Below are 23,261 nucleotides of genomic sequence, written 5' to 3' on the forward strand. Positions count from 1 at the left end.
TTGACATAGGAATTGACACGGCTGGGACTAGAACCTGAAGGCCTGCAGCCCCTCTGTGCTCTTTAAGAAGCCTTCTATAGCATGCCTGTCATTCAGCACTCAGGAAACTGCAGCAGACTTGCAAGTTTGAGGCCATCATGGGCTATGAGACTTGGCAAGACCAAAGCTAATTGGTAAAACACAAAAATGCGAACAAGAAGAACAAGAAACCGTTCCTGATCTACCCTCATTACTTTCCATTACTTCCCAGCATCCCGCAGCTTCCCTGGGGGAGAAGACAGAAGGGATGTGAGACCAGCAGCATAGGGGCCAATGTGAGCCTGAATTTGGGTCTGAATAGAATGCCACACTCTGAGAGGCCCTGGCCATGATCAGCATCACATGGGGGTGACGATGACAGACTCCCAGGATTCCCAGCTTCAGGATCTCCTCGGACATCATTCTTGCTGTTCTGCCCTGCATGGAAGGAGCCCTAGGGATCCGAATGACTAGGGTTGAGTGCCTTTTTCACATACTAGCCAGGCCCTGTCAGGGCACTGGGGACCCAGATGTGAATCAGAACTGACCTGTTCTCTGGCAGCATCTGGTCTCATGTGACAATCATTTTGAACTATGTCCTTTGCACAAGGAAGAGAGTGTGGAAGCTGAGAGGGAGAACTTCCTCCTCCACCCCCTGCTGTTCTCTCCTCACTTCTCTGTCGAACAGAAAGGCTCCCTGGGGTGGCTAGAAAGCCTCTGTTAGGCTCCAGGCTTGGGTGGTCCCCGGGGGTTGTACCTCCCTGGAGGACATACGGTCCTCTCAATCTGGAAAGCCTAGGGTGTCACCTCTAAGGGCAGCCACTGTCTCTTAGGCTCCTCAGGGCTTCCACTGGTGCCTGGACTTGAGGCAGGCCAGGCAGGGGGGGATGTGGGAGTGGATCTTAGGAATGGGGTCCTGTGGGTCACTCCCAGCCATTCCAGAGATCTGCCATTTCCTCCCACAGAACTGCTGCAGGTCCTCCCTGGACTACATTCCCGTTCTGCAGGCAAGGCAGGCAGTAGGTGGTTGGTCCAGTGAGGCAGGGTGAAGACAGTGATAGGCTCTGGCCTGCTTGGATATGGACCTGCAGAGTATCTCAGGCCCTTGGTTTTGTCTGTATAATGGGATGAGGGTTGAACAAAATGGGGTGCTCCTTTCTATTTACTTGTTAACAACTTCAAAACACAAGGGGAACTTGGGACTTGTTTTTTTTTTTTTTTTTTTTTTTTTTTTTTTTTGTGGGGGGTGTTGTCAGTTTTGGGTAGGGCATATGACCAGTAAGGAGTTTCTGCATGCCTTCTCCCCATCCTCCCCACCCCCCAGCTGAGTGCTGGCCCAGCTATGGTTGACTTTGCTGACTGAGATGCAAGGCCTGCCAGCGTAGGGTGAAGGTTTCAGGCCTGGGCTTGGGCCTCACTTCCCAGCAGGCTCAAGGTGTCTTCCTATGCCCTGTGTGCCTTTCCTTAACCACCCCTCCGAACTCTAGCCTGAGGTTCTGCCTACTGCAGTGGTGGGGCTGACAGCAGAAGGCATTTGCCATGCGTTTCTTTCCCACCTAGCAGAAGGCTGAGCCCTGGTTCACTCTCTTACTCCATGTGAGACTTAGATACTTCTAGTTGTTTCTCAAATTTAGCATCTGGGAATATTGTCAACTGCAAAATTGACTCAGTGGACCCTGGCATTTCTAACCTGCTCACAGGTGATATGACGGTGTGTCTTCAGAGAATGCTTTGGACAAGACATTGCTACAACACCTTTTGTCTTCCTGCCAGTGGGGTACCTGGCCTTGCCTGATGGGCACCTATGCTTAGCCCTCAGCCATTGTTGATGACAGTGATGTACTTATGTCAGGAGTTTAGACTATATCTTGGAATTTCATTCCTCTTATACATATGCTTGAGACTTACTTGTCCCCACATATAGTCCAGGTAATGAAAGGTCATAAGACCCTTAAGGATATAATTGTGACAGAGTCATTTGTCTTCCCTAGTGCCACCTCTTCTGTAGGCACCAGGCTTCCTGGCCGCACTACCTTTAGCTTTTGGAGTCCTGGGGTCATCCTGGGTCTACAAGTACAGAGCCAATTAATCAAGCACACGTTGTCCTGATTTGCAGTCTTGGCACTTGCTTAGAAGCAAACATAGGCACAGCCCTAGATCAGGCACTTCCGCGGGTCCTGTGTGTCTTTGCTTAAACACCACTCCAAGCCGGGCATGGTGGTGCACGGCTTTAATTCCAGCACTTGGGAGGCAGAGGCAGGCAGATTTCTGAGTTCAAGGCCAGCCTGGTCTACAAAGTGAGTTCCAGGACAGCCAGGGCTATACAGAGAAACCCTGTCTCGAAAAAACAAAACAAAACAAAACAAAACAAAAAAAACCACAAAAAAACCACCACTCCAAACACCAGCTTGGGTTTTATCTGCCATGCTGGGGAGTATAGCTCTCCACTTTAGGGGAAGTAAGATACCCCCGAATCTTCCCTAAGCCCCAAGCTTTGGGAACTGCAGCGAGGATGAATGTAAATCCCTCTTAAGCTGGTAGTGGTCTAGGATGAGCGTCAACTTCATGGAAAGAAGGCTGTCCTGAGCAAAGGGAGTGGAGCAGGGATCCAGAGGCTCAAAGTACACTTGGACAAAAATCAAAACAAAATATTGCAAATTGGATGTTGAACTTCTGTCCTTGGCCTCATAGCCACAGGTATCAAAGATTAAATATTTGTACTAGACTCAGATAAAGGAAGATATGTGTTTGGAGCATAGGAGATGGAAGAGATCTGGCCTCCTATATATGGCCCAAATCCATGGCTTGCTCTAAGCTTCCCCAGTACGACACCCCCTTGTTTTCTATGATACGGGGAAGGCTGTAAAGCAGCCATCAGAGAGACATTTGGTCGCCGAGTGAGGGTTCAGTTATTTCTCATTCTGTGGCCCACATTCACCTGTCTAGCAAGGCATCTGTGGGAGGGGTGTTACACTGAGGTGTCTGAGGCTGGGGAGCAGGCTTATAACAAACGGACATCTTCTCCTGCAGGCACTGGCTCCAGCATCCTCTCGGCCCTCCAAGACATCTTCTCTGTCACCTGGCTCAACAGATCTAAGGTGGAAAAACAGCTACAGGTCATCTCAGTACTACAATGGGTCCTGTCCTTCCTGGTGCTAGGTAAGCTCGCCTAGGGTGGCGGTGAACGGGGGTGGGGTGGACATGGTTGCATCCAGTGAAGTCATCTTCCTCCCCAGCCTCTTTCCACTCACTCCCATGTTTTAGGGCAAACATTCCACCATTAGGCATGCCAGAAACTTAGTCCATAGATGTAGTATGGCTTCTTCATTTGGCAGTTTTAACTTGCCCAACCTACTTGCCTCTGGTGCTGTGGGCTGCCCGGAGCTTGGGCCCTTCTTACAGTCAATCCACCTTATCTGCCAGCCAAGAGCAGGTGTGGTGCTTCGCCTTAGAGCATGCATTGCCAGGTTTGAGACCTACTCTGACTTTCCTTAGGCTTCTTGAGCTCTCAGAACAAGCACGCTCCTCTTGGATGTGAGGGTGCTGCTGCTCGCCTCACGTGGTTTCGGTAGACGTCGTGGGGGTTGAAGATAAGGGTTGAAAGCCATTACCCAGAGCCTGCTGGTGGTCCCATTGTATGGATTCTGTACTTGGAGGGGCCTGAGATCCCAATGCCAGTCCCAATGCCCTCTGCTGGATGAACTCCCCAGGTACTGCCCTGCCCGCGGTGGCTTTGTGACACTATTTGTGCAGGCTGACTGGGTGCTTCACTTGCCTGGCGGCTAGAATCATCTGGGGCGAAGGCAAACACTGCTCTCTTGAGACCTCCTCCTCCTCATGCCCAGGCCTTATGTCCTCAGCACAGGTTAGTGTCTGAGCACATGGGACAGACCTGCTGCAGAGCACCACATGTCTGTTCTTGGAGCCAGGTCTTCAGGCACTGTCTCTTCAAACTGCCCAGGGTGGCAGGAGCTCAACAGACAGCAGATGATAGAGAGCCGCTGCCCTTGAGGCAGGCATGGAGCCTCAGCCCACGCTGTAGACCAATGGGAACAAATCCCACATGTGCTGGGTTCTTGGAATGTCTTTTGTCACATTCCTCCTACACAGGTGAGATGGAAGTGTAGAGCTTTAGTGACAGATCATGACACACATTAAAGGGCAAGTTGGAGTTTGCATCAAAACCTAGTATATCCCCTTACCATGAGGTCCAGAATCAATGGACAGAGACCACAATGGGCTTTCGATATATTGAACTCCTAAGATTAAATGCAAGGCCATGTAAACATCTTTATTGCTACAAAGGGTGGGCTGTAGCTATCCTCAGATTCTTACAGGGTCACATGGCCCCAGAAAGGTGAAGAAACAGGTTTGAGGACAGGGCTAAGACCCTGAGTGTGGTTTGCATACCAGGGTAGAGGGGACAGTGCAACTCATCTTTGTTCAGACAGGAAGGCAGAGCCTAGTGGGGTCAGATCCTTGTCCAGAGCCACAGAAGAAAATGGAAGGAGCCAAGACAAGAATTCAGTGACCCCAGCCTCTCGGGCCTCTCGGGCCTCTCGGGCCTCTCGGGCCTCTCGGGCCTCTCGGGCCTCTGCCTAGTCTGCCTTACCAGCTCCTGCTGTCTCTGTTTTCACTAGAAGCCACCACTTGCCTTAGTGGGTCAGAGCTTGGCTGCAGGGGCACTGAGTACATTGTGCAATCCTAGCCCGGAGAGCATGTGATAGGGACTAGGGACTGGCCCCCGAGCTGTAGGTTAATGATCTGTGAGGCCCAGCCACAGCCCAGAAACTGGCTCAGCGTGTCTTTCCAACCTGCTGCTTGGTGTAGGTGAGAGTCAGACCTGGGCAGATGATCAGGCCTGCTTAAGCTGCTGTTAATGACTACATGAGCAGTCGCAGCCACTCCCTCCCTCCCTCTGTGTCCCAAGCCTGGTGGCAGAGGCATACTCTGCTGAGACATTGCCACCGATCCCCTCCAGGTTTCTCTTACACAGTTTTTTGTTTTGTTTTTCTGATGTGCCGTGTAGTCCACTAGACCTCCGGTGAAAGCCCGAGGGCCTTCTTGGCTCCTTTAATTGTATAAATAAAGTGCATTGGGTCTTAAAGGAACTAATAGTGCTGGAATATAAATATGTAAACGTTTGAAACCCATGTGTGCGCTTTTATTATGTGTTGAGTTAGAATGTAGCAGCAGCTATAATAATTACTGATCTTAAGTAGCAATCAATGGAGCATCATCAAGATTGCTGAGATTGCTATAATTTGACATGAACACACCCTTGTCATCTGTGGGTATCGTGTCAGCAGGCTTTGCTAATACTTCTGTGGTTGAGTGAAGGAAATGCTAAACTTCCATGTGCATCCAGTAGAAGACTTAGAAGTCACTTTGCCCCCCCCCCCCCATACAAGTCCACAGGCACGTACTGTAGTCCAGATCATGTGTTAAATTCCAACATCATGTCATTTTATCTTGCCAACCTCTGTAAGAAAGTAAAGGCTTAGATGTGGACAGTGGGCAATACATGGCGGGGCCAAGTCACCGAGTCTGCTTGGTCCTAGAGTCCCTTCTCTCCACAGCCCTGTGGCTATGTCTCCTACCGAAGAGTAGGAGTACCCACACACCACCTTGTCCTGCCAGCTGGGGGCCAGAGCTCTGCAGTGTGAGGTGCTTGTGGCTGCCATGTCCAGGAAGGGCTGCATGCAGGAAGTTCTGGGTGGAACAAGCAGGCTGAGTCAGTCACTGTGCTAACATGTCCTGGGCCCAGTGGCATTGGAGGGCTTCAGCCTCATCACCTGAAGACATGGCACAGGCAGCTGCTATACGTTCTCCAAAAGGGAGATCATGTTATGGGCTAGCTCATAGTTGTCTTCCCAAGCCCCCCTCTGTAAGGTTTTTAGATACAGGATCTCATTATGTAGCCCTGATTGGCGTGTGCGTGTGCGTGTGTGTATGTAGTCCAGGTTGGCCTCAACTTACAGAGATCCAGCCTTCCAGAGGGCTGGGAATAAAGTTGTGTGCCACCATGCTCAGCAGGTAGCTCATTCTTTTTATTTAAAACAAAAAACCTTTCTATATTGGTGGCTGGAGCTGGAGAGATTAGTCTTACCGTGTTCTAGCTCATGGCCTTAGCTCTGTTGGACAGGCAGGTGGTGAGAGAAAACACACATCCCGAGAGAGGGTGGGGGCAGCCGGGTACATAAGAGCCAGAACTGGAACACCGACTCTGGTCTTCTGTCACTTAGTCATGCAGGAAGGACAGGTGTGAAGTGATAACCCTCCTTCCCATAGCAACCAGCTGGAGCCTTCCCATAGCAACCACCCTCCAGCATCAGGGGCTTTAGGATGTCTTCACTACACCCTTTCTGAACTCCATGAGCCTGGCCCAGGCCCTGGAATGAACAGAGCCTTTCTTTGCTTGGGACACTGCAGAGGCTGGCACTGGAGGAATCTTTTTCTGGGACCAAGGAAGGGGGCCGGAGGCAAACTGTTGGAACAATGTACTATCTGCAGCCTAAATATAAGCAGGACTCTTCCCAGCTGCCTTAGGACCCACGTTATCTTCAACAGGGTGTGTGGGCTGCAGATGCTTTCTAAGACCCAACATCCTATATGTGTTCCACTGCTACACTGCTAAGTTGTCTTAAGAAACCACATGGCCTGCTCTCCAGAAACTGCCGTCTGGTTTTAGTTCTCCTAGGGAAAGACTCAGGAGGAAGAGGGTGAGAACCGCAATTTCCCTGTTCTTAGGTTCACAGAGATCTGCCTCTAGACTTACTCTTTCTCATGGAAACAACTCTCAGACAGGCTTACCATTGTAGATGGCAAAGGCCTATGAAACCTGAGTCCCGCTCCCACCCAGTATGGAGGATTTAGCAGCAAGAGATGGATGGATGTGATACTGAGGAGTGGTCTGGAGGAGCAAGGATCTGACGAGGGCTTAAAGACTGGGCAGAAACCGAGAAGAGCAGCCATGATGAAGGCATCTGGGGTGGCCATAAGATACTGACTCTCCTCTCTGGGCCAGGTCTTTTAGCAACATGGCCTGCCAGCAGGTGCAAAGTACTAAGTGCCTGGGGAGCAGGAGTCTGGTGTGCTCTGGCTCTGGCTGGGGGCTGCCTAGCCTTCTGTATGTTACAGGGGACAGCTCTCCTGTGACAACAGTCCTCTTCATTCCCGACTCCACCCCTCACCCCCCTCGCCACACCCCCCATCCCCATCACCGTCTGAGATTTCTCACCTTTGGTGAACTTCTAAGGCCGAGTGTGGAGTCTGAGTTTAAATCCTGGCTCTCCTCTAGGACGTTTCATCTAATGCAGAAGAAAAGTCACCCTGCCTTAGTGACTCAGTGGCTTAGCCCATCTGCAGAAGTAAAGGGAGCTACTTGGTAGATATTCCTTTCCTGTGTCCAGGGTCTTTGCTGGGCACTGGCAAAGGGGCCATGCAAGGAGGAGACATTAAGAATCAGCTTCCCTAGAAGCTGGGGCCTCCCTGTATTGCCCGTCCTGCTCATGCCAGGAGCTCCCAGCACCAGGACTCACCAGAGTCTTAGTAAATGAGGCCCGTGCTGGCTCTGCTCCTCCCCACTGAGCCAGCGGCCCACCTACCAACCACTCCCAGTGCCTAGGCACCTGGGACCTCTGCCTCCAAGGGGGCCTGGGAGGCTGACCTGTTGTCCCCTGCTCCCCCAGGAGTGGCCTGCAGCGTCATCCTCATGTACACCTTCTGCACAGACTGCTGGCTGATAGCTGTGCTCTACTTCACCTGGCTGGCATTTGACTGGAACACGCCCAAGAAAGGTAAACGTCTGCTCTCCCGCCTGTGTTCATCCCGGACCCTAACAAGCTGGCTCTGCACAGCTGCCGCTCCTCCTCCTGGCTGCTGCCTCCTTTTTATGGAACACCTACTCTGTGAAAGACCTGGGCTAGGCTGTGTATGGTTTGGGGTGGGTGATTTGGAGCTCTCTCAGTGTGTTCACAGAGCTCACCTTTCTTAAGGGATGGCTGGGGGGATGTATGTGGGAAGGGGCCCACTGAGCAGGTACAGACATCCTATGTGGGCTGCTAGACAGACACATCCCTCACGGGTTCCTACTGGCTGTGTCTCACCTCGCCTGCATTGCTCAAATGTCCCTCACGCCCACTCCTTTTCAACACCGTGTTTTGTTTCCTGGAAGGTGGCAGGAGATCGCAGTGGGTGCGAAACTGGGCCGTGTGGCGTTACTTCCGAGACTACTTTCCCATCCAGGTACAGATGTGCTGTGCTGTCTCAGGAGGACAGGAATAGATGGGACTGTGGACTGGGTTGAACTGTTTGGGGTCTCCCACCATGAGGATCTGTCCAGATTCCATTGACTACATGAAACCACAGACCCAGGAAAAGTTTGTTCAGTACATATACCTGGTAAGGTGAAATCAAGGCCTTGGAGACAGAGCACTGTTGTTTTTAGCCATAAAGAGGCAGAGTTGCCGCAGTCGGACTTGGCGGCCAAGGCGAAGAGAGAAGCATGGTAGTCACTGCTTCTTGTGTGATTCTTTGGGGAAAGCAAGACTTGTTTGCTTCTAAAAGATAACTCTACACCGAGGGTCTGTGTGATGTACGGGGCAGGCAGACATCGCTGTGTTTTGTGGTATTGCTTCTCCTACTTAAGTGAAGATTGAGGTTATAACTTAAAATGAGGTGACCTGAGAGGTGAAGCACTTAGAGGGTGAGGGGCGTGGCACTAAGGGCAGGGAGAACCAAGGAGAGTGTGAGAAACAGTTGGGTGAGGAGAGAAGAAGCCTCCGTCACTCTCCACACTGCTCCCCCCATTACACTTTCCACCAAAGAGGAACCTGGAGATTAGACAACAGCAAGGCTTGGTGAAGCCAGTGAGCAGTGGAGTGGTTTCCAGTTGCTGCCCTGCCTCAGAGCCCAGGTTCCTCCCACCTTGGCATAGTGCCTCTCCATTCAGCTGAGTCCAGTGGAGACCGGATGCTCACGCTGCAAGATGGAGGCCAGTATCATCAGCGTGGGACTCTGTCTTCCAGGACACAGCCTCCTGCTGTGAAGCAGGTTTAGAAGTTCCCTATGGGTTTCCTCCTAGTATGCCTTTGGCTGTTTGAGGGCTTTTTGCTTTGGGGAGCATTTGTCTTTCCTGAGATTCTTGGCTTCAGCTGGCCCCTGCCTTGTGTGCAGGCTGGGTGGAATGTTACAGAGGATTGTGAGTGGGCCAGGAGGTTTCCCCACAGTGGGAACCTGTCTGGCCAGCACTCCGAGCACCCAGCCCTGACACACCCTTGCTGCTAAAGCCACCCAGCAGAAGGCAGAGAACTGAAAACAGAGGCAGTATGTGAGTGTGAAAGTGTGTCTGACACGGGGTGGCCTGCCTTTGTTGTTGTGAGTCAGGCATTGAGCTGTCCAGATGAGCTACCTTGGGAGGTGGAGGTGGCCCTTCCTCCCTCCTCTGCACTGCTCTGTGGCAGTGACCCTGGGCTGCTCAGGAGGGCCTTGCCTACTGCTGCCGTTCCCAGGGTACTGTGTTAGGGCAGTTAGGCTTCCCTCCTCAAAGGGCCAGAGCCTTGCCCAGGACATCCAGCAGTCCGTGGCTGTGGTGCCAGGCCGTCTGACATGTAATCCGGGCTCCTTCTCCCTGACTCCTAACTGCCCATTCCCCTGAGAGGGACTTGACCCCAGCCATCTCTACAACTTGGAAGATTCCCTCTTCCCAAATCTCCTTGCCTGTTGGAAGCAGGGTTTAAGTTCTCGCTGTGCCGTTCCATTCACTGACCTGCCTGTGTTGGGGCCTGTAAGGTGCTGCTCTTGGGCACAGTGATAGAGGAGAGTCAGCCCTGGGCTCAGGGCCTAGTGAACCCTATCGTACTCTTACGCTCTGTATTAGATTTCTCAGCCTTCCCCAGTGTCATTTGCCTCAACTGCAAGTTGGAGCTGTTAAGTGATGGAAAGTGAGTTCATGCTAGAGAGATGCTGTGAGCTCTGCTCTACTGACTTCCCAGCCACTGGCCCCCTGCAGGCTGCTAGCTCCCTTCCCACAGCAAGTGACTTCACGATTGTTGGTCAGACCCAAGCATTCAGTTGTTTTATTCCAGCTGTCCTCTACCCCTTCAAAAGACCCAAATGATGGGCTGGAGAGATGGCCCCGTGGTTAAGAGAGCTGACTGCTTATCCAGATAACCTGGGTTCAAATCCTAGTACCTAGATGGCAGCTCATAGCTGTCGAGGATCCAGTGCCTTCTTCTGGCCTTTGAGAGCACTGCATGTACATGGCGCGTAGACATGCATGCAGGGAAAACACCCACACATGTAAAATAAAAATAAATCTGGTAGGGCGTGGTGGCGCATACCTTTAATCTTAGTTAGAGGCAGCTGGATTTCAGGCCAGTCTGGTCTACATAGAAAAGTTCTAGGCTAGCCAAGGCTGACCCTGTCTCAAATAAATAAATTAATAAATCTTAAAAAGACCCAATGAGCCTATATTTTCACTCTTTCTCTGTTTCATTGAGCTCACGGGTATCTGTTGAACTGCCCTGTGAGGGTATCTGGGTCTCACCCTGAGTGTGACAGGCTCTACCCTTTGTCCTTTTCGGCTTTACGTCAGGTCTGACACTGTGTGCCCTAGAGCCATGTGTGATGTGCCTGTTCTGCCTCTTTTTCCTGAGCTCCTGCCATGGGTTATGTAATGGAGATCCCCATAGACCCAAGTACCCCTTCTCTGTTTCTCCCACTGCAGCTCCCCTCTCCAAAGTCATCCAGCTGGCACAGAGGGCATCTCTTTTGGCAGTGGTAGGACTGGCTCTTTCATCAGTCACTGGGACTATAACCACTTATAACGGAACCGTCCCAGGGCTTCAAATCAGCTATCTGTCTAATTGCCTCATTTCATAGATTGCAGATCAAAGCCCAGAGAGGGGGCACTGTTCTGAGTTTACAAGACACTGAGCTGATAGGCCTAGGCAGGCTGCTGCTATTTTCTGGGACCGAATGCCTTTCTCTGTATGGACCTGGGGTAGGGTAAGCCTGCCCTGGGAGCAGGGTGTGTGGAGTGAGCAGCCAGGAATGTGCTCAGGCTTATACTTGGCCTGGCCTGGCCTGAACACCACTGGACTGGGACTTTGCCACCCAGTAGGCGTGTCAACAGTAGTCAGCAGCAGTGACCTTTGCCCTCCCTGCAGAGTAGACATTCCGTCCAGTCTTGGGAAGGATAGTGTGACAGGAGGCAGATCTAGAGTATATCACATGTCTCTATTCTTCTTGGTGTTACATGGGGCCATTAACCTGCACAGTGGCCCAAGGGCGTTGAGAACCATGTGTCCTATCAGATAAGAGTGGGGCGGGGGGGGGGGAGGGGGGGCATTTAAAGGGCCAGCTAGGTTCCCGAGAGGTGGCACATCACTATCACAGGGCATCGAGGGAAATGAAACTGGAGTGTCTTTGTGTGTGTGTGTGTGTGTGTGTGTGTGTGTGTGCGCGCGCGCGTGCACGCAAGTAATTTCATTGTGACTCCTCTAGGGAAGGTAGTGACTCCTTTCTCTAGACTTGTTTAGTTTATCATTGAGAAACAGCCTAGATCATCAGGGTACTCGAGCCCATTCTGTGCTTTGTCTCACTGTCCCAGCCACTGGCTCCAGAGAAAGCACCCGCTACCCCAGCTTCTCCCTCCGTGCCTGCCTTGCTGGAGACATGGGCCACAGTGCTTCACTAAGAGCTAGCTAAGGGAGCAGACCTGCTGCTGTCTCGAGCAGAACATAGAGCAGTGGCCTTGGACATACAGACCATGGGCCCAGCTCCTTGGGGATTCTCTCAAATGTCCACCCCATCCCTGGCAGTGCCCACTACCATTCCCTGGTAATTTGGTGGACAACTGAGGGTTATTTTCCAGGCAGCATTAAGCTGCTTGCCAAAGGGAAAGTGAGAGTCACCAACAGGGATGACATGGAGCAAGGCTTGCTCACATCTACATAGGCTACAGCCCCAGAGTTGAGTGCAGCACCTGACCCTGCTCAGTCCCCACCTCCACCTACTCATGCTACACAGTCAGAGCTCCTCCCCCACCCCCAATTGAGCAGAAGGGCCTTCACTCAGCTAGGAGGTTCCTGTAACTGAAGTAAAGGAAAGTTGGGTCTTTAGTTATTCGTCTATAGCCAAGCACTCTGCTAGCCAGTGCAGGAAGGGATGCTGTTAGGCACTTAGATGGGGATGGTGTGAGTGCCCCTCGCTGAGGCAGGGCAGCCCAGACCAACATCGTCGGACTCTCGAGACTCAGGGATTGTATTTCTGGAAGTTTACCTCACATAAACACTTGGAAATACGGATAAAAGGGGGCTATTTGTCAAAGCACTATTCTAGGAGGGGAAATTTGGAAACATTTAAACTATTTACCAGTAAGGATTTGAGTGAGTGCTGTCATATATGGCATGGCTATAAGGTAGGGAAGGGCAGCTTGGAAGAGACCAATACCGGGGGGCTTTGATAAGCACCTCAGATAGAATGTGTTTCCTAGAAGACAGTACTGATGTTCCAGCTTTAGAGGGGAGGGGTTGGTATCATCATCTTCATCATCATCATCATCATCCTTGCCAGTATCTCATTGTATAGCCCTGACTTGCCTGGAACTTATTAAGTAGACAAGGCTGAGATTTTGAAGGAAGAAAACCTGTGCTTATTTAAGTAGGAAAAGAACCATGTGGTTTATGTCAATGGAAGTAATAATATTTTGACTTTCCTATATTTAAAAATTCTGAATATTGGGCTGTCATGGGGGCACACACTTTTAATCCCAGCACTTGGGAGGCAGAGGCAGGCAGATCTATGTGAGTTTGAGGCCAGCCTGGTCTACAAAGTGAGTCCAGGACAGCCAGGGCTCTGTAACATAGAGAAACCTGTCACAGAAAAAAAAAAAAAATCCATTTTTCTAATCTAAGAGAGCGATGTCTTAGGAACAGAAAACATTTCTTCCTCCCCCTCTCAGCAGCTCCGTCCCAACTGTACTCCTAGGGATGCTGTCTCGGTATCTCAGGCTTAGCACCTCTCATGCTTGGGGTCTTCCAGGTTCAACCCCAGGCTCCTTAGGAAGCCAGTTATCACTTGGAGCACCTCAGGACAACTTTGTTGATAGAACAATAGTTCAGATCATTAGCTGCCACAGCCACAGAGCCAGCCACCTGCCCCTCCTCCCATAGGAGGAGGGCTCCTGGCATGAGGGCCGATGTTTGTCCTGTCCTGTCCTGTGCTGCCTCAGAACCTAAGTTGAGCCTGGGTGTTTGGCAAAAGCTTTGTACTAGCTGGCAGTGCCATCCTTTTGTCACACTGGAGTATAAAAGGTGGGTGGTGGGTGTCCTTTGGTCCGTTAAAGAGCCTGCAGTGTGCAGGGACCAGGCAGACCCTACCTCCAAGGATTCTTAGTGGGAGACCTGAAGCCATAGCTCTGCTTGCCAAACTTAGACTCTAAGTTGTACCCGCTGAGGGCTGGGTGCTTCTGTTAGGTGTGAGTGTTCCAACTTGGTTACGAGTTTTAGGGAAGTTACCGTGTTAGAGCCCAGGAGCAGGAAGGCAGGAGGCTGGCTGAGTTAGTGGTTTGGGGCTGTCGTTGGCTGGGAAATAAGGATAAGGAAGGACAAAGCCACCCAGGGAACCTGAGCCTGGTAGCCACCAACCACTGGCACTGGGGTTCAAATAATAAGAATCTGAGGACAGGTTTTGGAAAGTCTCTGCTGTTGTGGTTGCCTAGTAACGAGGCATGAAACATCAGGTCCCTTCCCCTTTCTGGGTATGCCCTGTGTCCTCTCCCAGACAGGCCTAACACATGTTTTCCTTATAGCTGGTGAAGACACACAACCTGCTGACCACCAGGAACTATATCTTTGGATACCATCCCCATGGCATCATGGGCCTGGGTGCCTTTTGTAACTTCAGCACAGAGGCTACTGAAGTTAGCAAGAAGTTCCCTGGCATAAGGCCGTATTTGGCTACGTTGGCTGGTAACTTCCGGATGCCCGTGCTTCGCGAGTACCTGATGTCTGGAGGTAAGAATCCACGTCAGCTACTCTTCCTGGGCTCCACTGTCAAGGTTTGAGCCTCCCCGATGATCATAGCAATACAGGGAACGGTAGCACCATTCTCATGAGGCGCTGAACCCATGCAGGTAGACGGCCTGCGGCAGATGCTGTAGGTCGGGAGCCGCCCTAGGCTTCAGGATGCATCCTGGGTGACATCCTCTCACCCGCTTCCTAGATGGACCAGCCGTTGTGCTGCCTATTGTCTGTGCCCCTGTTGTGGTCCCCACCAGCTGGATTGCAGAGCTAGGGCTTCATAGATCTTGCTGAATTTTCTCAAAGCCACTCTGTATCTTCCTCCCCATTTTATAGATGAGCAAACTGAGAATCAGGAAAAGAGAACTGGGCCGGGCGTGGTGGCGCACGCCTTTAATCCCAGCACTCGGGAGGCAGAGGCAGGCGGATTTCTGAGTTCGAGGCCAGCCTGGTTTACAAAGTGAGTTCCAGGACAGCCAGGGCTACACAGAGAAACCCTGTCTCGAAAAATCAAAAAAAAAAAAAAAACAGAAAAAGAGAATTGCTTAGGTAGGAAGGAAGGATCCTATATCTTCTAAGAGGGGAACAGGTCTGGGACCTACCTGTAGAGATTTTTATTTCATCCTTGGTTGTATATTAGGATAGGGAATGCATCCGTGACCAATCCTGATTGTGTGTCCCCTCGCCCCAGGCATCTGCCCTGTCAACCGAGACACCATAGACTACTTGCTCTCCAAGAATGGGAGTGGCAATGCTATCATCATCGTGGTGGGAGGTGCAGCTGAGTCCCTGAGCTCCATGCCTGGCAAGAATGCAGTCACCCTGAAGAACCGCAAAGGCTTTGTGAAGCTGGCCCTGCGCCATGGGTAAGTGCCTTCACACAAGTCCAGTATTTTCCTCTAGCCGGGACAATGCGTCTCTGAAGGAGGTACCCAGACCCTAGGAAGGCAAGGATAGAAGTGTCCACACTGCATGACTTGGCCTGTCTAGGTGTAGGTTATGCAAAGATGCATGTATGTGGCCTGTTGTCCCTGGGCACTTACAGGTAGACTGAGAAGCCAGGCCTATGTAGGACATGTGAGGAGACTTCCCACTTGAGGGGTCAGAGGTGTGAGACTCAGTGGTAGAACAGATACTTGGTTTGTGCAAAGCCTTGGGTTTGATCCCTGGTTTGAGCACATAGTCAGTCTCCCTCTCCCTCTCTCCCTCTCCCCCCTCTCCCCTCTCCCTCTCTCCCTCTCTCACTCCCTCTCCTCCTCCCCCCCCCCCCCGTAACCTAGAAAGGGAATAAGAGACAAGGAAGGAGATAGCATTGTTTGAAGTACCAGGGAAAGCCAGTTGGAAGGGTGACCTTTAGACAAGAGCTGGCAGCTTGGAACACTGATCTTTCTAGAAAACCAGGGCTGTACTCTGATAAGCAAAGTCAGCTTTCTAGGATCCCTTAGACTTCTTGGCAGATGAGGAGAGTTGAGTACCCATTTTCCACTGGGGAAGACAGAGGATCCATGACCTGGGGGTTAGAGCTGAAGGTCTAAAGCTACCCCTTGTATTCTGTCATTGCTTTCCACCCACATCTCAGCTGTGGGAGCCTCGACTAGGGTGAGCCAGGTTCACTGCACTGACCCAGTAGTCCAAGCCATTGAGGCCCTATGAATCTTAGAACGAGCTCTTCTCTTGGGTTTCAGGAAAGGCTGTTCGATGGTGTGCTCTGTCAGGTCAGACTAATGGCAGGGAGGGACAAGGACAGCTAGTGTGCTGAGTCTGTGCCATGAGGTGAATCTGTGCCTGTGAGGAAGTTGAATTGGGTTGGACAGCAGAGCCAGGCCCTCTCGGATGACCTGGGAACGACATCCAGTGATGGGTCTGACTGGTCTGGGACTCTCTCTTGCAGAGCTGATCTGGTTCCCACCTATTCCTTTGGAGAGAATGAGGTATACAAGCAGGTGATCTTTGAGGAGGGCTCCTGGGGCCGATGGGTCCAGAAGAAGTTCCAGAAGTATATTGGTTTCGCCCCCTGCATCTTCCATGGCCGAGGCCTCTTCTCCTCTGACACCTGGGGGCTGGTGCCCTACTCCAAGCCCATCACCACCGTCGGTGAGTCCTAAGCCTCGTGCTGAAGGCCATCCTGAGCATAGCAGGTCACCCAGCTCAGAGAACATCCTTGTCATTAGGACCCTGAGGGACTGGGAGTGAGGAGGCTGAGCCAGGGCCACACACCTGTGAGGACTGGGTATGGCACCACTGGGCATGCAGCTGTAAGAGGGAAAGCTATAGGATTGGTCTGCTGTTCTACTCAATAGTGTGCCCACCCAGGAGACATCTCCTACCCTGCAGAAAAGAGGGAGGAGGAGCCAGGTGTCGTTGTGAATGCCTGCAATCCCAGTATGGAGGACAGAGACAGAATTGGTGCAGGTTTGGGGCCAGTCTGCTCTCCATCTCAAGTTCCAGGCCAGCCAGGGCTACATAGTGAAGCCCTGGCTCAAAATAAAATAAAAACTGCCTAACAAGAGTTCTAAAACCAAGGTATTGATTCTTGTGAGGAACAGAAAGAAGAGTAAACAAACATAGACCCGTGGGACCTAAGGGAACAACTAGCAGTGTGTGTTTGTTTTTGAGGACAAGTCAGAGCATTCAGAAAATCAAGGATCAGGGTTGTGTGAGGGGGGGATGTGAGTGCATGTGGGCGTGTGTTTAAGCTCCCAAGCCTGAGATCTCATGGGCACATGTGGCTCTGAAGAGTGGACTGGAATGTCCAAAGGTCAGGCAGTACCCGCATATTGAGGGTGGGCATTTTTGCCTGTGCTCGGCACAGGGCGGCTCGTCTCACGGGGGTGGGGGTGGGGTGGGGTGGAGTTGGGGTGGCTGAGGGGCCGGGGCTTGAGCCAGTGCAGCCTCCTCAGCTGCAGGGTGGGAAGCTGCTGCGGGGCAGTTGGAGGGGAGCTCCGGGCACTCTTCACTCACTCAGGTGGATAAGATTTCAGGGCTAACCTCTTGGTATTGGGTTACCAAAGGGGACTTATCTCTGGGAGAAGACTTAGTCCTGCTCTCAGCCGTCACTAGTTGCCTGGGGTTCTTAGTCTAGGAGCACCACCCCCAAGAGTGCCCTTCTGGACTGGCGTGTCTCGCTCTGTCATTGTTCAGGTCTGGTTCATGTTGTTGAAATATCATGGGGTTAGCTTCCCTGTCGTTTCTAGGGGACCAACTCCCTCAGCGGACTTCCCGGTCCTCTGGCTCTCACAGTCTTTCTGTCTCCTCTTCTGAGATGCTGTTCAGCTCTGGGTGTGGGGGTTCTATTGTAGACCTGTGCGTTAGGGCTGAGCTCCCCTGGATGAGGTTTTGACCAGTTGTGGCTTTCTATAGTCACCTCTGCCTGCTGGGAAGAGAAGCTGCTTTGGTGAGGGTGAGATCTGCATACATCTACAGCTTTAAGGGATCCCTGGAGCTGTTAGGTCCAGGGGAGAACAGAGGTTAGGATGGGCCAAAAGCAGAAGCCAGGAGGCCAGCCTGGGGCTTCAGGAGCCTTGGCTGAAGCAGTGGCGGTGGGGAGGGGTGTGTATGCGTCAGGGAGAAGAGCCTGAACAGTGCTGCTGGACTGTGGGCTGGGCTGGGCTTGAACATGACGCAGGATGAGGCAAAGCAGGTCGTGAGGACTGTTCTCTCTCCCTTATGGCTGCTCAAGCGTGTTCTGTTCTTCCCAGAATCCTTAGAAGGAAAGCTCTACGAGACAGATGGTGGGTGGCAGATGGGGAAACTGAGGCTCTGAGAGGTGGCAGGGTTTGTCCTGAGTGAAGCCAAAGCTAAGCTTGTGGTCCACGCCTTACTCGGGAACTCATGGCAGAGTGTGGAGCTGGGCTTCACCCGGGCTCAGAGGCCACACTCTCAGGTGGGGTCTTTCCCATGCTGCCCGTAGCACAGGGTCACCTCCCACTGGGCACCCAGGAATGGGCCACTCAGGGACGCTGACTGACGGATCCTCTGTCCCTCTTCTGCAGTGGGGGAGCCCATCACTGTCCCCAAGCTGGAGCACCCGACCCAGAAAGACATCGACCTGTACCACGCCATGTACATGGAGGCCCTGGTGAAGCTCTTTGACAATCACAAGACCAAATTTGGCCTTCCAGAGACTGAGATGCTGGAGGTGAACTGACCCAGCCCACGCGGGCCAGCTCCTGGGAGGAACGACTGCAAATCCTTTTCTACCAAGTTCTCGAGTGCATTTTGTTCTGTAAATTTGGAAGCGTCATGGGTGTCTGTGGGTTATTTAAGAGAAATTATAATTTGTTAAACCATTGCAATGTTAGATCTTTTCTGAGAAGGGAAGAGTCAGTATTTTAAGCTCACTTCTAGTGTGTCCTGCTCAAGGTGGTGGCTGACATTGATGGGCCTTGATGGTTTCTTACCCCACCCCTTCTAGTGTTCCCCAGACGACAGACACTTGGCCCTGGCTAACTGGGGAAGGGCAGTCCTTAGTGACTCGGCCACTTAGATAATCCACTTTGCTCCAGGGATTCTAGAGAGGCAGAGGCCAGGTCTTAAAAACACCTCCATTCCCACCCGTGACTGCAGGTCGGGTTCTTCTTACCAAGGGGAGGCTGAGAGGGCATAGCTGGCCCCATTTGGGGAGGGTGGTAGATAACATCTGGAATGCCCGGCGTGGGTCTCTGCTCCTCACCCTAGCCCTCTTCTTCAATCTGAGCCTACCCTGGCCTCCTGTCTCCTGTGCTAGGGACAAGGCTGTCCCACAGGTGCCGTCTTGGGTTATCTCGCTGCTGTTGGCTGGTTTCACTCTGGAGGTTGGCACCATGGACACAGCTCAGCGTTGCTCTGGTGCATGTCCTCCTGAGCCACACCCCAAGTCTGGTGTGAGGAAGGGCTTCTCTTCTCTTCACAGAGGTGCCTGGCTTCCTGTGCAGCACACTGGGTCCAGGACAGGAGGTCCTCCCTAAACCAAGCCTCACATGTGTGCCTTTATGAGGCATTGGGAGAAAGCCACCCCCTCCTGTGTATTCTGTTTTCTCCATGAGATTGTTGTGCCATGTCACACTTTTGTATATTCCTAGACTAATAAATGGAAACAAGAACAGCCTGTGAGTTCTTGCTTAATGCTATGCGTACACACTACCCATCCTATTGCACAGGACAGACTACAGAATCCGTTCAGTAGCCCTCAACCTTGGGCTTTTATGGGCTGGGTAACAACTGACTTCAAGATTTAGTGGCTACAGGGGTGGAAAGATGGCTCAGTGGTTAAGAAGGTTGGCTACTTTTAGGACCTTCGTTTAATTTCTAACATCCACATGGTAGCTTACAACTCTCTGTAACTCCAGTTCTAGGGTATTTGTTATCCTCTGTGGGCACAAGGCAGATAGTGGTGCAACAGACATGTGCAGGCAAAACACCCACACATACAAGGTTTTTAAAGTGTGACTTTAAGCATTTGCGCCACCGTCGTAAGCCAGGCACTGGTACTTGACTTTGAGCCTCTGTTTGCTGGTGTTGCTCAGTGCTAACAGCATCTCGAGCCTGAGTAAGGGAGAGCCGCTTCCTGCTGTTGATGTGGGTGATGTGACAGCAGGAGTCCTCCCTTACTGATAGCGGAGGCCACCCGCAGCTCCTTGCCCTGTATACCTTTCCACAGGGTAGCTCACAGCAGAGCAGCGAGAGGAGCCGGTGTGCAGGGAAGAACACAAGCCACCGCCCTGTGTAACTGACCTTGGGAAGGGTGTTTTAGCCTTGCTTTCCTTAGACTCGAGGAGGTGAATTTGGAGAGGCAAGGGCCCGGTAGCCTCATTGTAAGCTCACACACAGCATGTGTGAGCAGGTCCTAGAACAGCAGAGCCGGAAGGCTCCTGTGTGTGCCCTTTGCTTAGTCTCAGCTACACTAAAGAGGTGGGGACCAGGCTGATGTCACCTGATGCGTGGTTACAGGTTTCAGAAGGTGTCACCTGCTCTGTTCTTATTCATTCAGTTTGGTGACTACTCAGCAGCCAGAAACCCACCCAGTTCGACCACAGACCTCATTCCAACCTCCTCACTGCTGGCATACCCATCCCACGGCCTGTTTGCCATCCCTCCACCTTAGGGCATCTCCTCTGCCTGAAGCTGTTAGTGGGCCACAGAGACCGTGGGAACAAGGGACGACACTGAGGGCTGTGACAGACTCTGTAGCCCTACTTGGAGCTTCACTGAAGATGTAGGGACTCAGCTGGGCCTCAGGGCAGAGGTGGGGGTGGGAGCTGGGTAGGCAGAGTAGCAGGTGCAAAGATGGAGAGGGCCACACCGCACTGCTGCTCTCCCACATCCAGCGCCTGTGGATGCAGCTGGGTCTGTGAGGCTTGGTTGGTTGGTTGTTTTTTTTTTTTTTTTTTTTTTGAGGGCAGGGAGTTCCACATTCCAGGCGACAGAGGCTAGAGAGCAGGAGGACTCTGCTGACTTCGGTTACATTAGGCAGTCCTTAGGAGCCTGAAAGCTCAGGCCAGAAAACAGCCATTTCCTTCTGGTGGAGGCAAGGCCAGTTTTCTCGTGAGAACCTCAAGTCCACACCAAATTCCTAGTCTCAGTCTGCAATTAACTGGACAATAGATACAAAAGCCTCTGGCTCCAGGCTCAGGCCTAGCCTTAACCTAGTATGCACCAGTGGTGGAAGGTCCTAAGGATTAGATTTCTTACCAGCAAGTGCCTACTGTGTATTGGGAAACTCAGCTACCTCAGTGTGGATAGTAATTGATCCTGAGTCCCAGTGGGAGTTCCCTTACATCAGGCAGCAGCGTGCCCAGAGCTGAAGCCAGCTCTGATCTTTTGCTATAGTTGGGGGACCCCAGCTGCATGCTGGGAGGTTTGCTGTGCTAGAAGGAACTACCTTATTAGAAGGTCCTCTGCTGTCCATGAGAATGGGAATTGCAGGCTTGGCCTTCTGAAAAAAAAGTCATTTCTAGGGTTCTTCCCCTGGATCCCAGGCTCAGCCACAAGGGGGCGCTGAGAATGGTTCCCCCGCAAATGTGACAGGGTTGTCTGAAGGCCTCACAGCCACAGCCACAAGGGGGCGCCGAGAATGGTTCCACAGCAAATGTGACAGGGTTGTCTGAAGGCCTCACAGCCACAGCCACAAGGGGGCGCCGAGAATGGTTCCACAACAAATGTGACAGGGTTGTCTGACTGCCTCACATTTTGACAAGAATCTAGCTCTGTCCTAAGCTAGAAGCTACAGATTAATGGATTTAGAGGACTAGACAGAAATTTAGCCACCACCCAGAATACATTCCTGGGAAACTTGGTGTAGAGAAGCCAGAGGAACCACGTCCAGCACACAGCCAATCAACTTTCAATGTCTTGAATTCAATGCTCTTACTTCCTAGGTTCTCGAAACATTAAGGTTATAGGGTAATAACCCACTCATCTTTCTAAAGATCCTGTTGTATTTCCCCATGGTTCTGAGAATTGAATTATTTCCTTTTTTATCCCTAAAATCATAGATTACTGAGGATGGACTGTCATGCATGTGTCATGGCAGACGCCATCAGCACCAGCCCTTAAGTGTCTCAGCCTCTGCACCTGTAAAATGCACAGACCTGTTTTGGAACAACAAGAACTAGGAATGTTCGCCCCAGGGCTTAGCCTAGAGGCCCTATCCAGAAAACGGTAGCTGTGATTTTAAATTAACTTTGTCATCGAAGCACAGCAAGAGTTACAGGCAGCCAATGTACCAAAAAATGAAAAGAAATCCACTATATTGAGTAGAATATGAAATGTAGGATTTGTAACATCAAAGTTAGACTGCTTTAGAAGTTGAGCTCACAGCCTGGTGGTGGTGGCGGCAGCGGCGACTGCTACGGTGGTGGCAGCACACAGTTTTAATTCCAGCACTTAGGAGGCAGGGGCAGGCAGATCTCTGAGTCCCAGCCAGCCTGGTCTACAGAGTGAGTTCCAGGATGGCCAGGGCCACACAGGGAAACCATGTCTCAAAAAAACAAACCCAACCAAACCTTGAAGTTGAGCTTAGTACCACAGCCTGACCTTTCTAACCTCACGAGCTGTTGCTAGGACACAAAACTGCTTATCACCATTGTCTGCCACACACCATACAAGTTAATAGTCTTAAAAGCTAAGTCTTTTTTATTTTTAACCTTTTTTTTTTGCTATCATTACTTTTGTTGTTGTTGTTGTTTGAGACAGGGTTTCTCTGTGTAGCCCTGGTTGTCCTGGTACTTACTCTGTAGACCAGGTTGGCCTTGAACTCAGAGAACCGCCTCCTGCCTCTGCTTCCCAAGTGCTGGGATTAAAGGCCTGAGCCACCACTGCCTGGCAAAATCTAAGTCTTGCTAGACACGGCAGTCTTTGCATTAATTCCAGCACTGGGCAAAGCGAGCAAGGGGATCAAGAGTTCAGGGTCATCCTCCACTACGCACGGCTGACAGAGAAATCCCTCTCCCAGCTGCAAAACTCCCTTGCTATGTTAAGTTGATCAACATTAAGTCTTACTGAGCCAAATACGATGAAAAGGGTAAAGCCTGTTTTCATTTTGTTCTTGGAAGTTATAAGATGAGCAGGAGATCTTTAAAGAGGGAATCTCACAAGGAGGCTGCAAATACAAAGGAGTGAGTGAGGCGGGTGCGGGCGCTCCCTCGCTCTGTAACCTAAGCAGGATGCGATCTAGGGGCTGGGGGCATAGCTCACCCTGAGGGTTCACCTCTCCTGCCTAGCGTCCTGGCTTTAGTCTTGTCTCCCCCATTGCAGAAATGGAAAAGTGTAGGCACAATAAAGCCAGGGAGACTGGAGAATTCACATAGAACCATCACTACCATCCAGTCCTCAGGCCTGACTCAAATGTCATCTGTTTGTATTTTGAGACTTAGGTCTCTATAGCTCTGGCTGTCTTGGAACTCACCAGGTAGACAAGTCTGGCCTTGAACTCACAGGAGTCTGGGATTAAAGGTGTGTACCACTAGGGCTAGCGTCCTTTTTCTTAATGTTCGTTACAGCAAATGGATCAGGTTCAAGGCGACGAGTTACTTAATTCTTCCTTTACCCAACACAGTTGCTCTATTTTGTGGACAGTGTAGATCGAACACAAGGCAGGGTCCCTAGAGTACCCTTCGGTTCAGTAGCTAAGGATTCCGGTGCATACCTCCAGGTCTGGCTGCACCTCCTCTGACTTGGATTTTGCCCCCTTGCTCTGGGCAGTCAGTTACATGACACCTTTCTTACCCACTCTGGTTC

The 23,261-nt window shown here is 51.5% G+C and overlaps 1 protein-coding gene across 3 annotated transcripts in view; it reads left to right on the forward strand.

Annotated features, from left to right (window-relative positions):
• The window catches only part of Dgat2 (diacylglycerol O-acyltransferase 2), a 28,976-nt gene extending 9,848 nt beyond the window's left edge, over nucleotides 1–19,128 (forward strand). For 2 of the 3 annotated variants that reach the window (XM_085841498.1, XM_085841500.1), the window contains exons 2-8: nucleotides 3,049–3,177; nucleotides 7,710–7,817; nucleotides 8,195–8,265; nucleotides 13,835–14,039; nucleotides 14,737–14,911; nucleotides 15,937–16,139; nucleotides 18,038–19,128. In XM_085841498.1, the coding sequence (XP_085697624.1) occupies nucleotides 3,049–3,177; nucleotides 7,710–7,817; nucleotides 8,195–8,265; nucleotides 13,835–14,039; nucleotides 14,737–14,911; nucleotides 15,937–16,139; nucleotides 18,038–18,192 (1,046 nt within the window). In that variant the 3' untranslated portion in view covers nucleotides 18,193–19,128. Of the gene's footprint in view, nucleotides 1–2,765; nucleotides 2,842–3,048; nucleotides 3,178–7,709; nucleotides 7,818–8,194; nucleotides 8,266–13,834; nucleotides 14,040–14,736; nucleotides 14,912–15,936; nucleotides 16,140–18,037 lie in introns of those variants that run through there. The other variant, XM_085841499.1, reaches the window with a different exon arrangement.
• Nucleotides 19,129–23,261: the final 4,133 nt, after the last annotated feature.

The sequence above is a fragment of the Mus caroli genome, unplaced genomic scaffold, assembly GCF_978045245.1.
Source record: "Mus caroli unplaced genomic scaffold, Mus_caroli_1 scaffold_8, whole genome shotgun sequence".
In the NCBI taxonomy this organism is placed as follows: domain Eukaryota; kingdom Metazoa; phylum Chordata; class Mammalia; order Rodentia; family Muridae; genus Mus; species Mus caroli.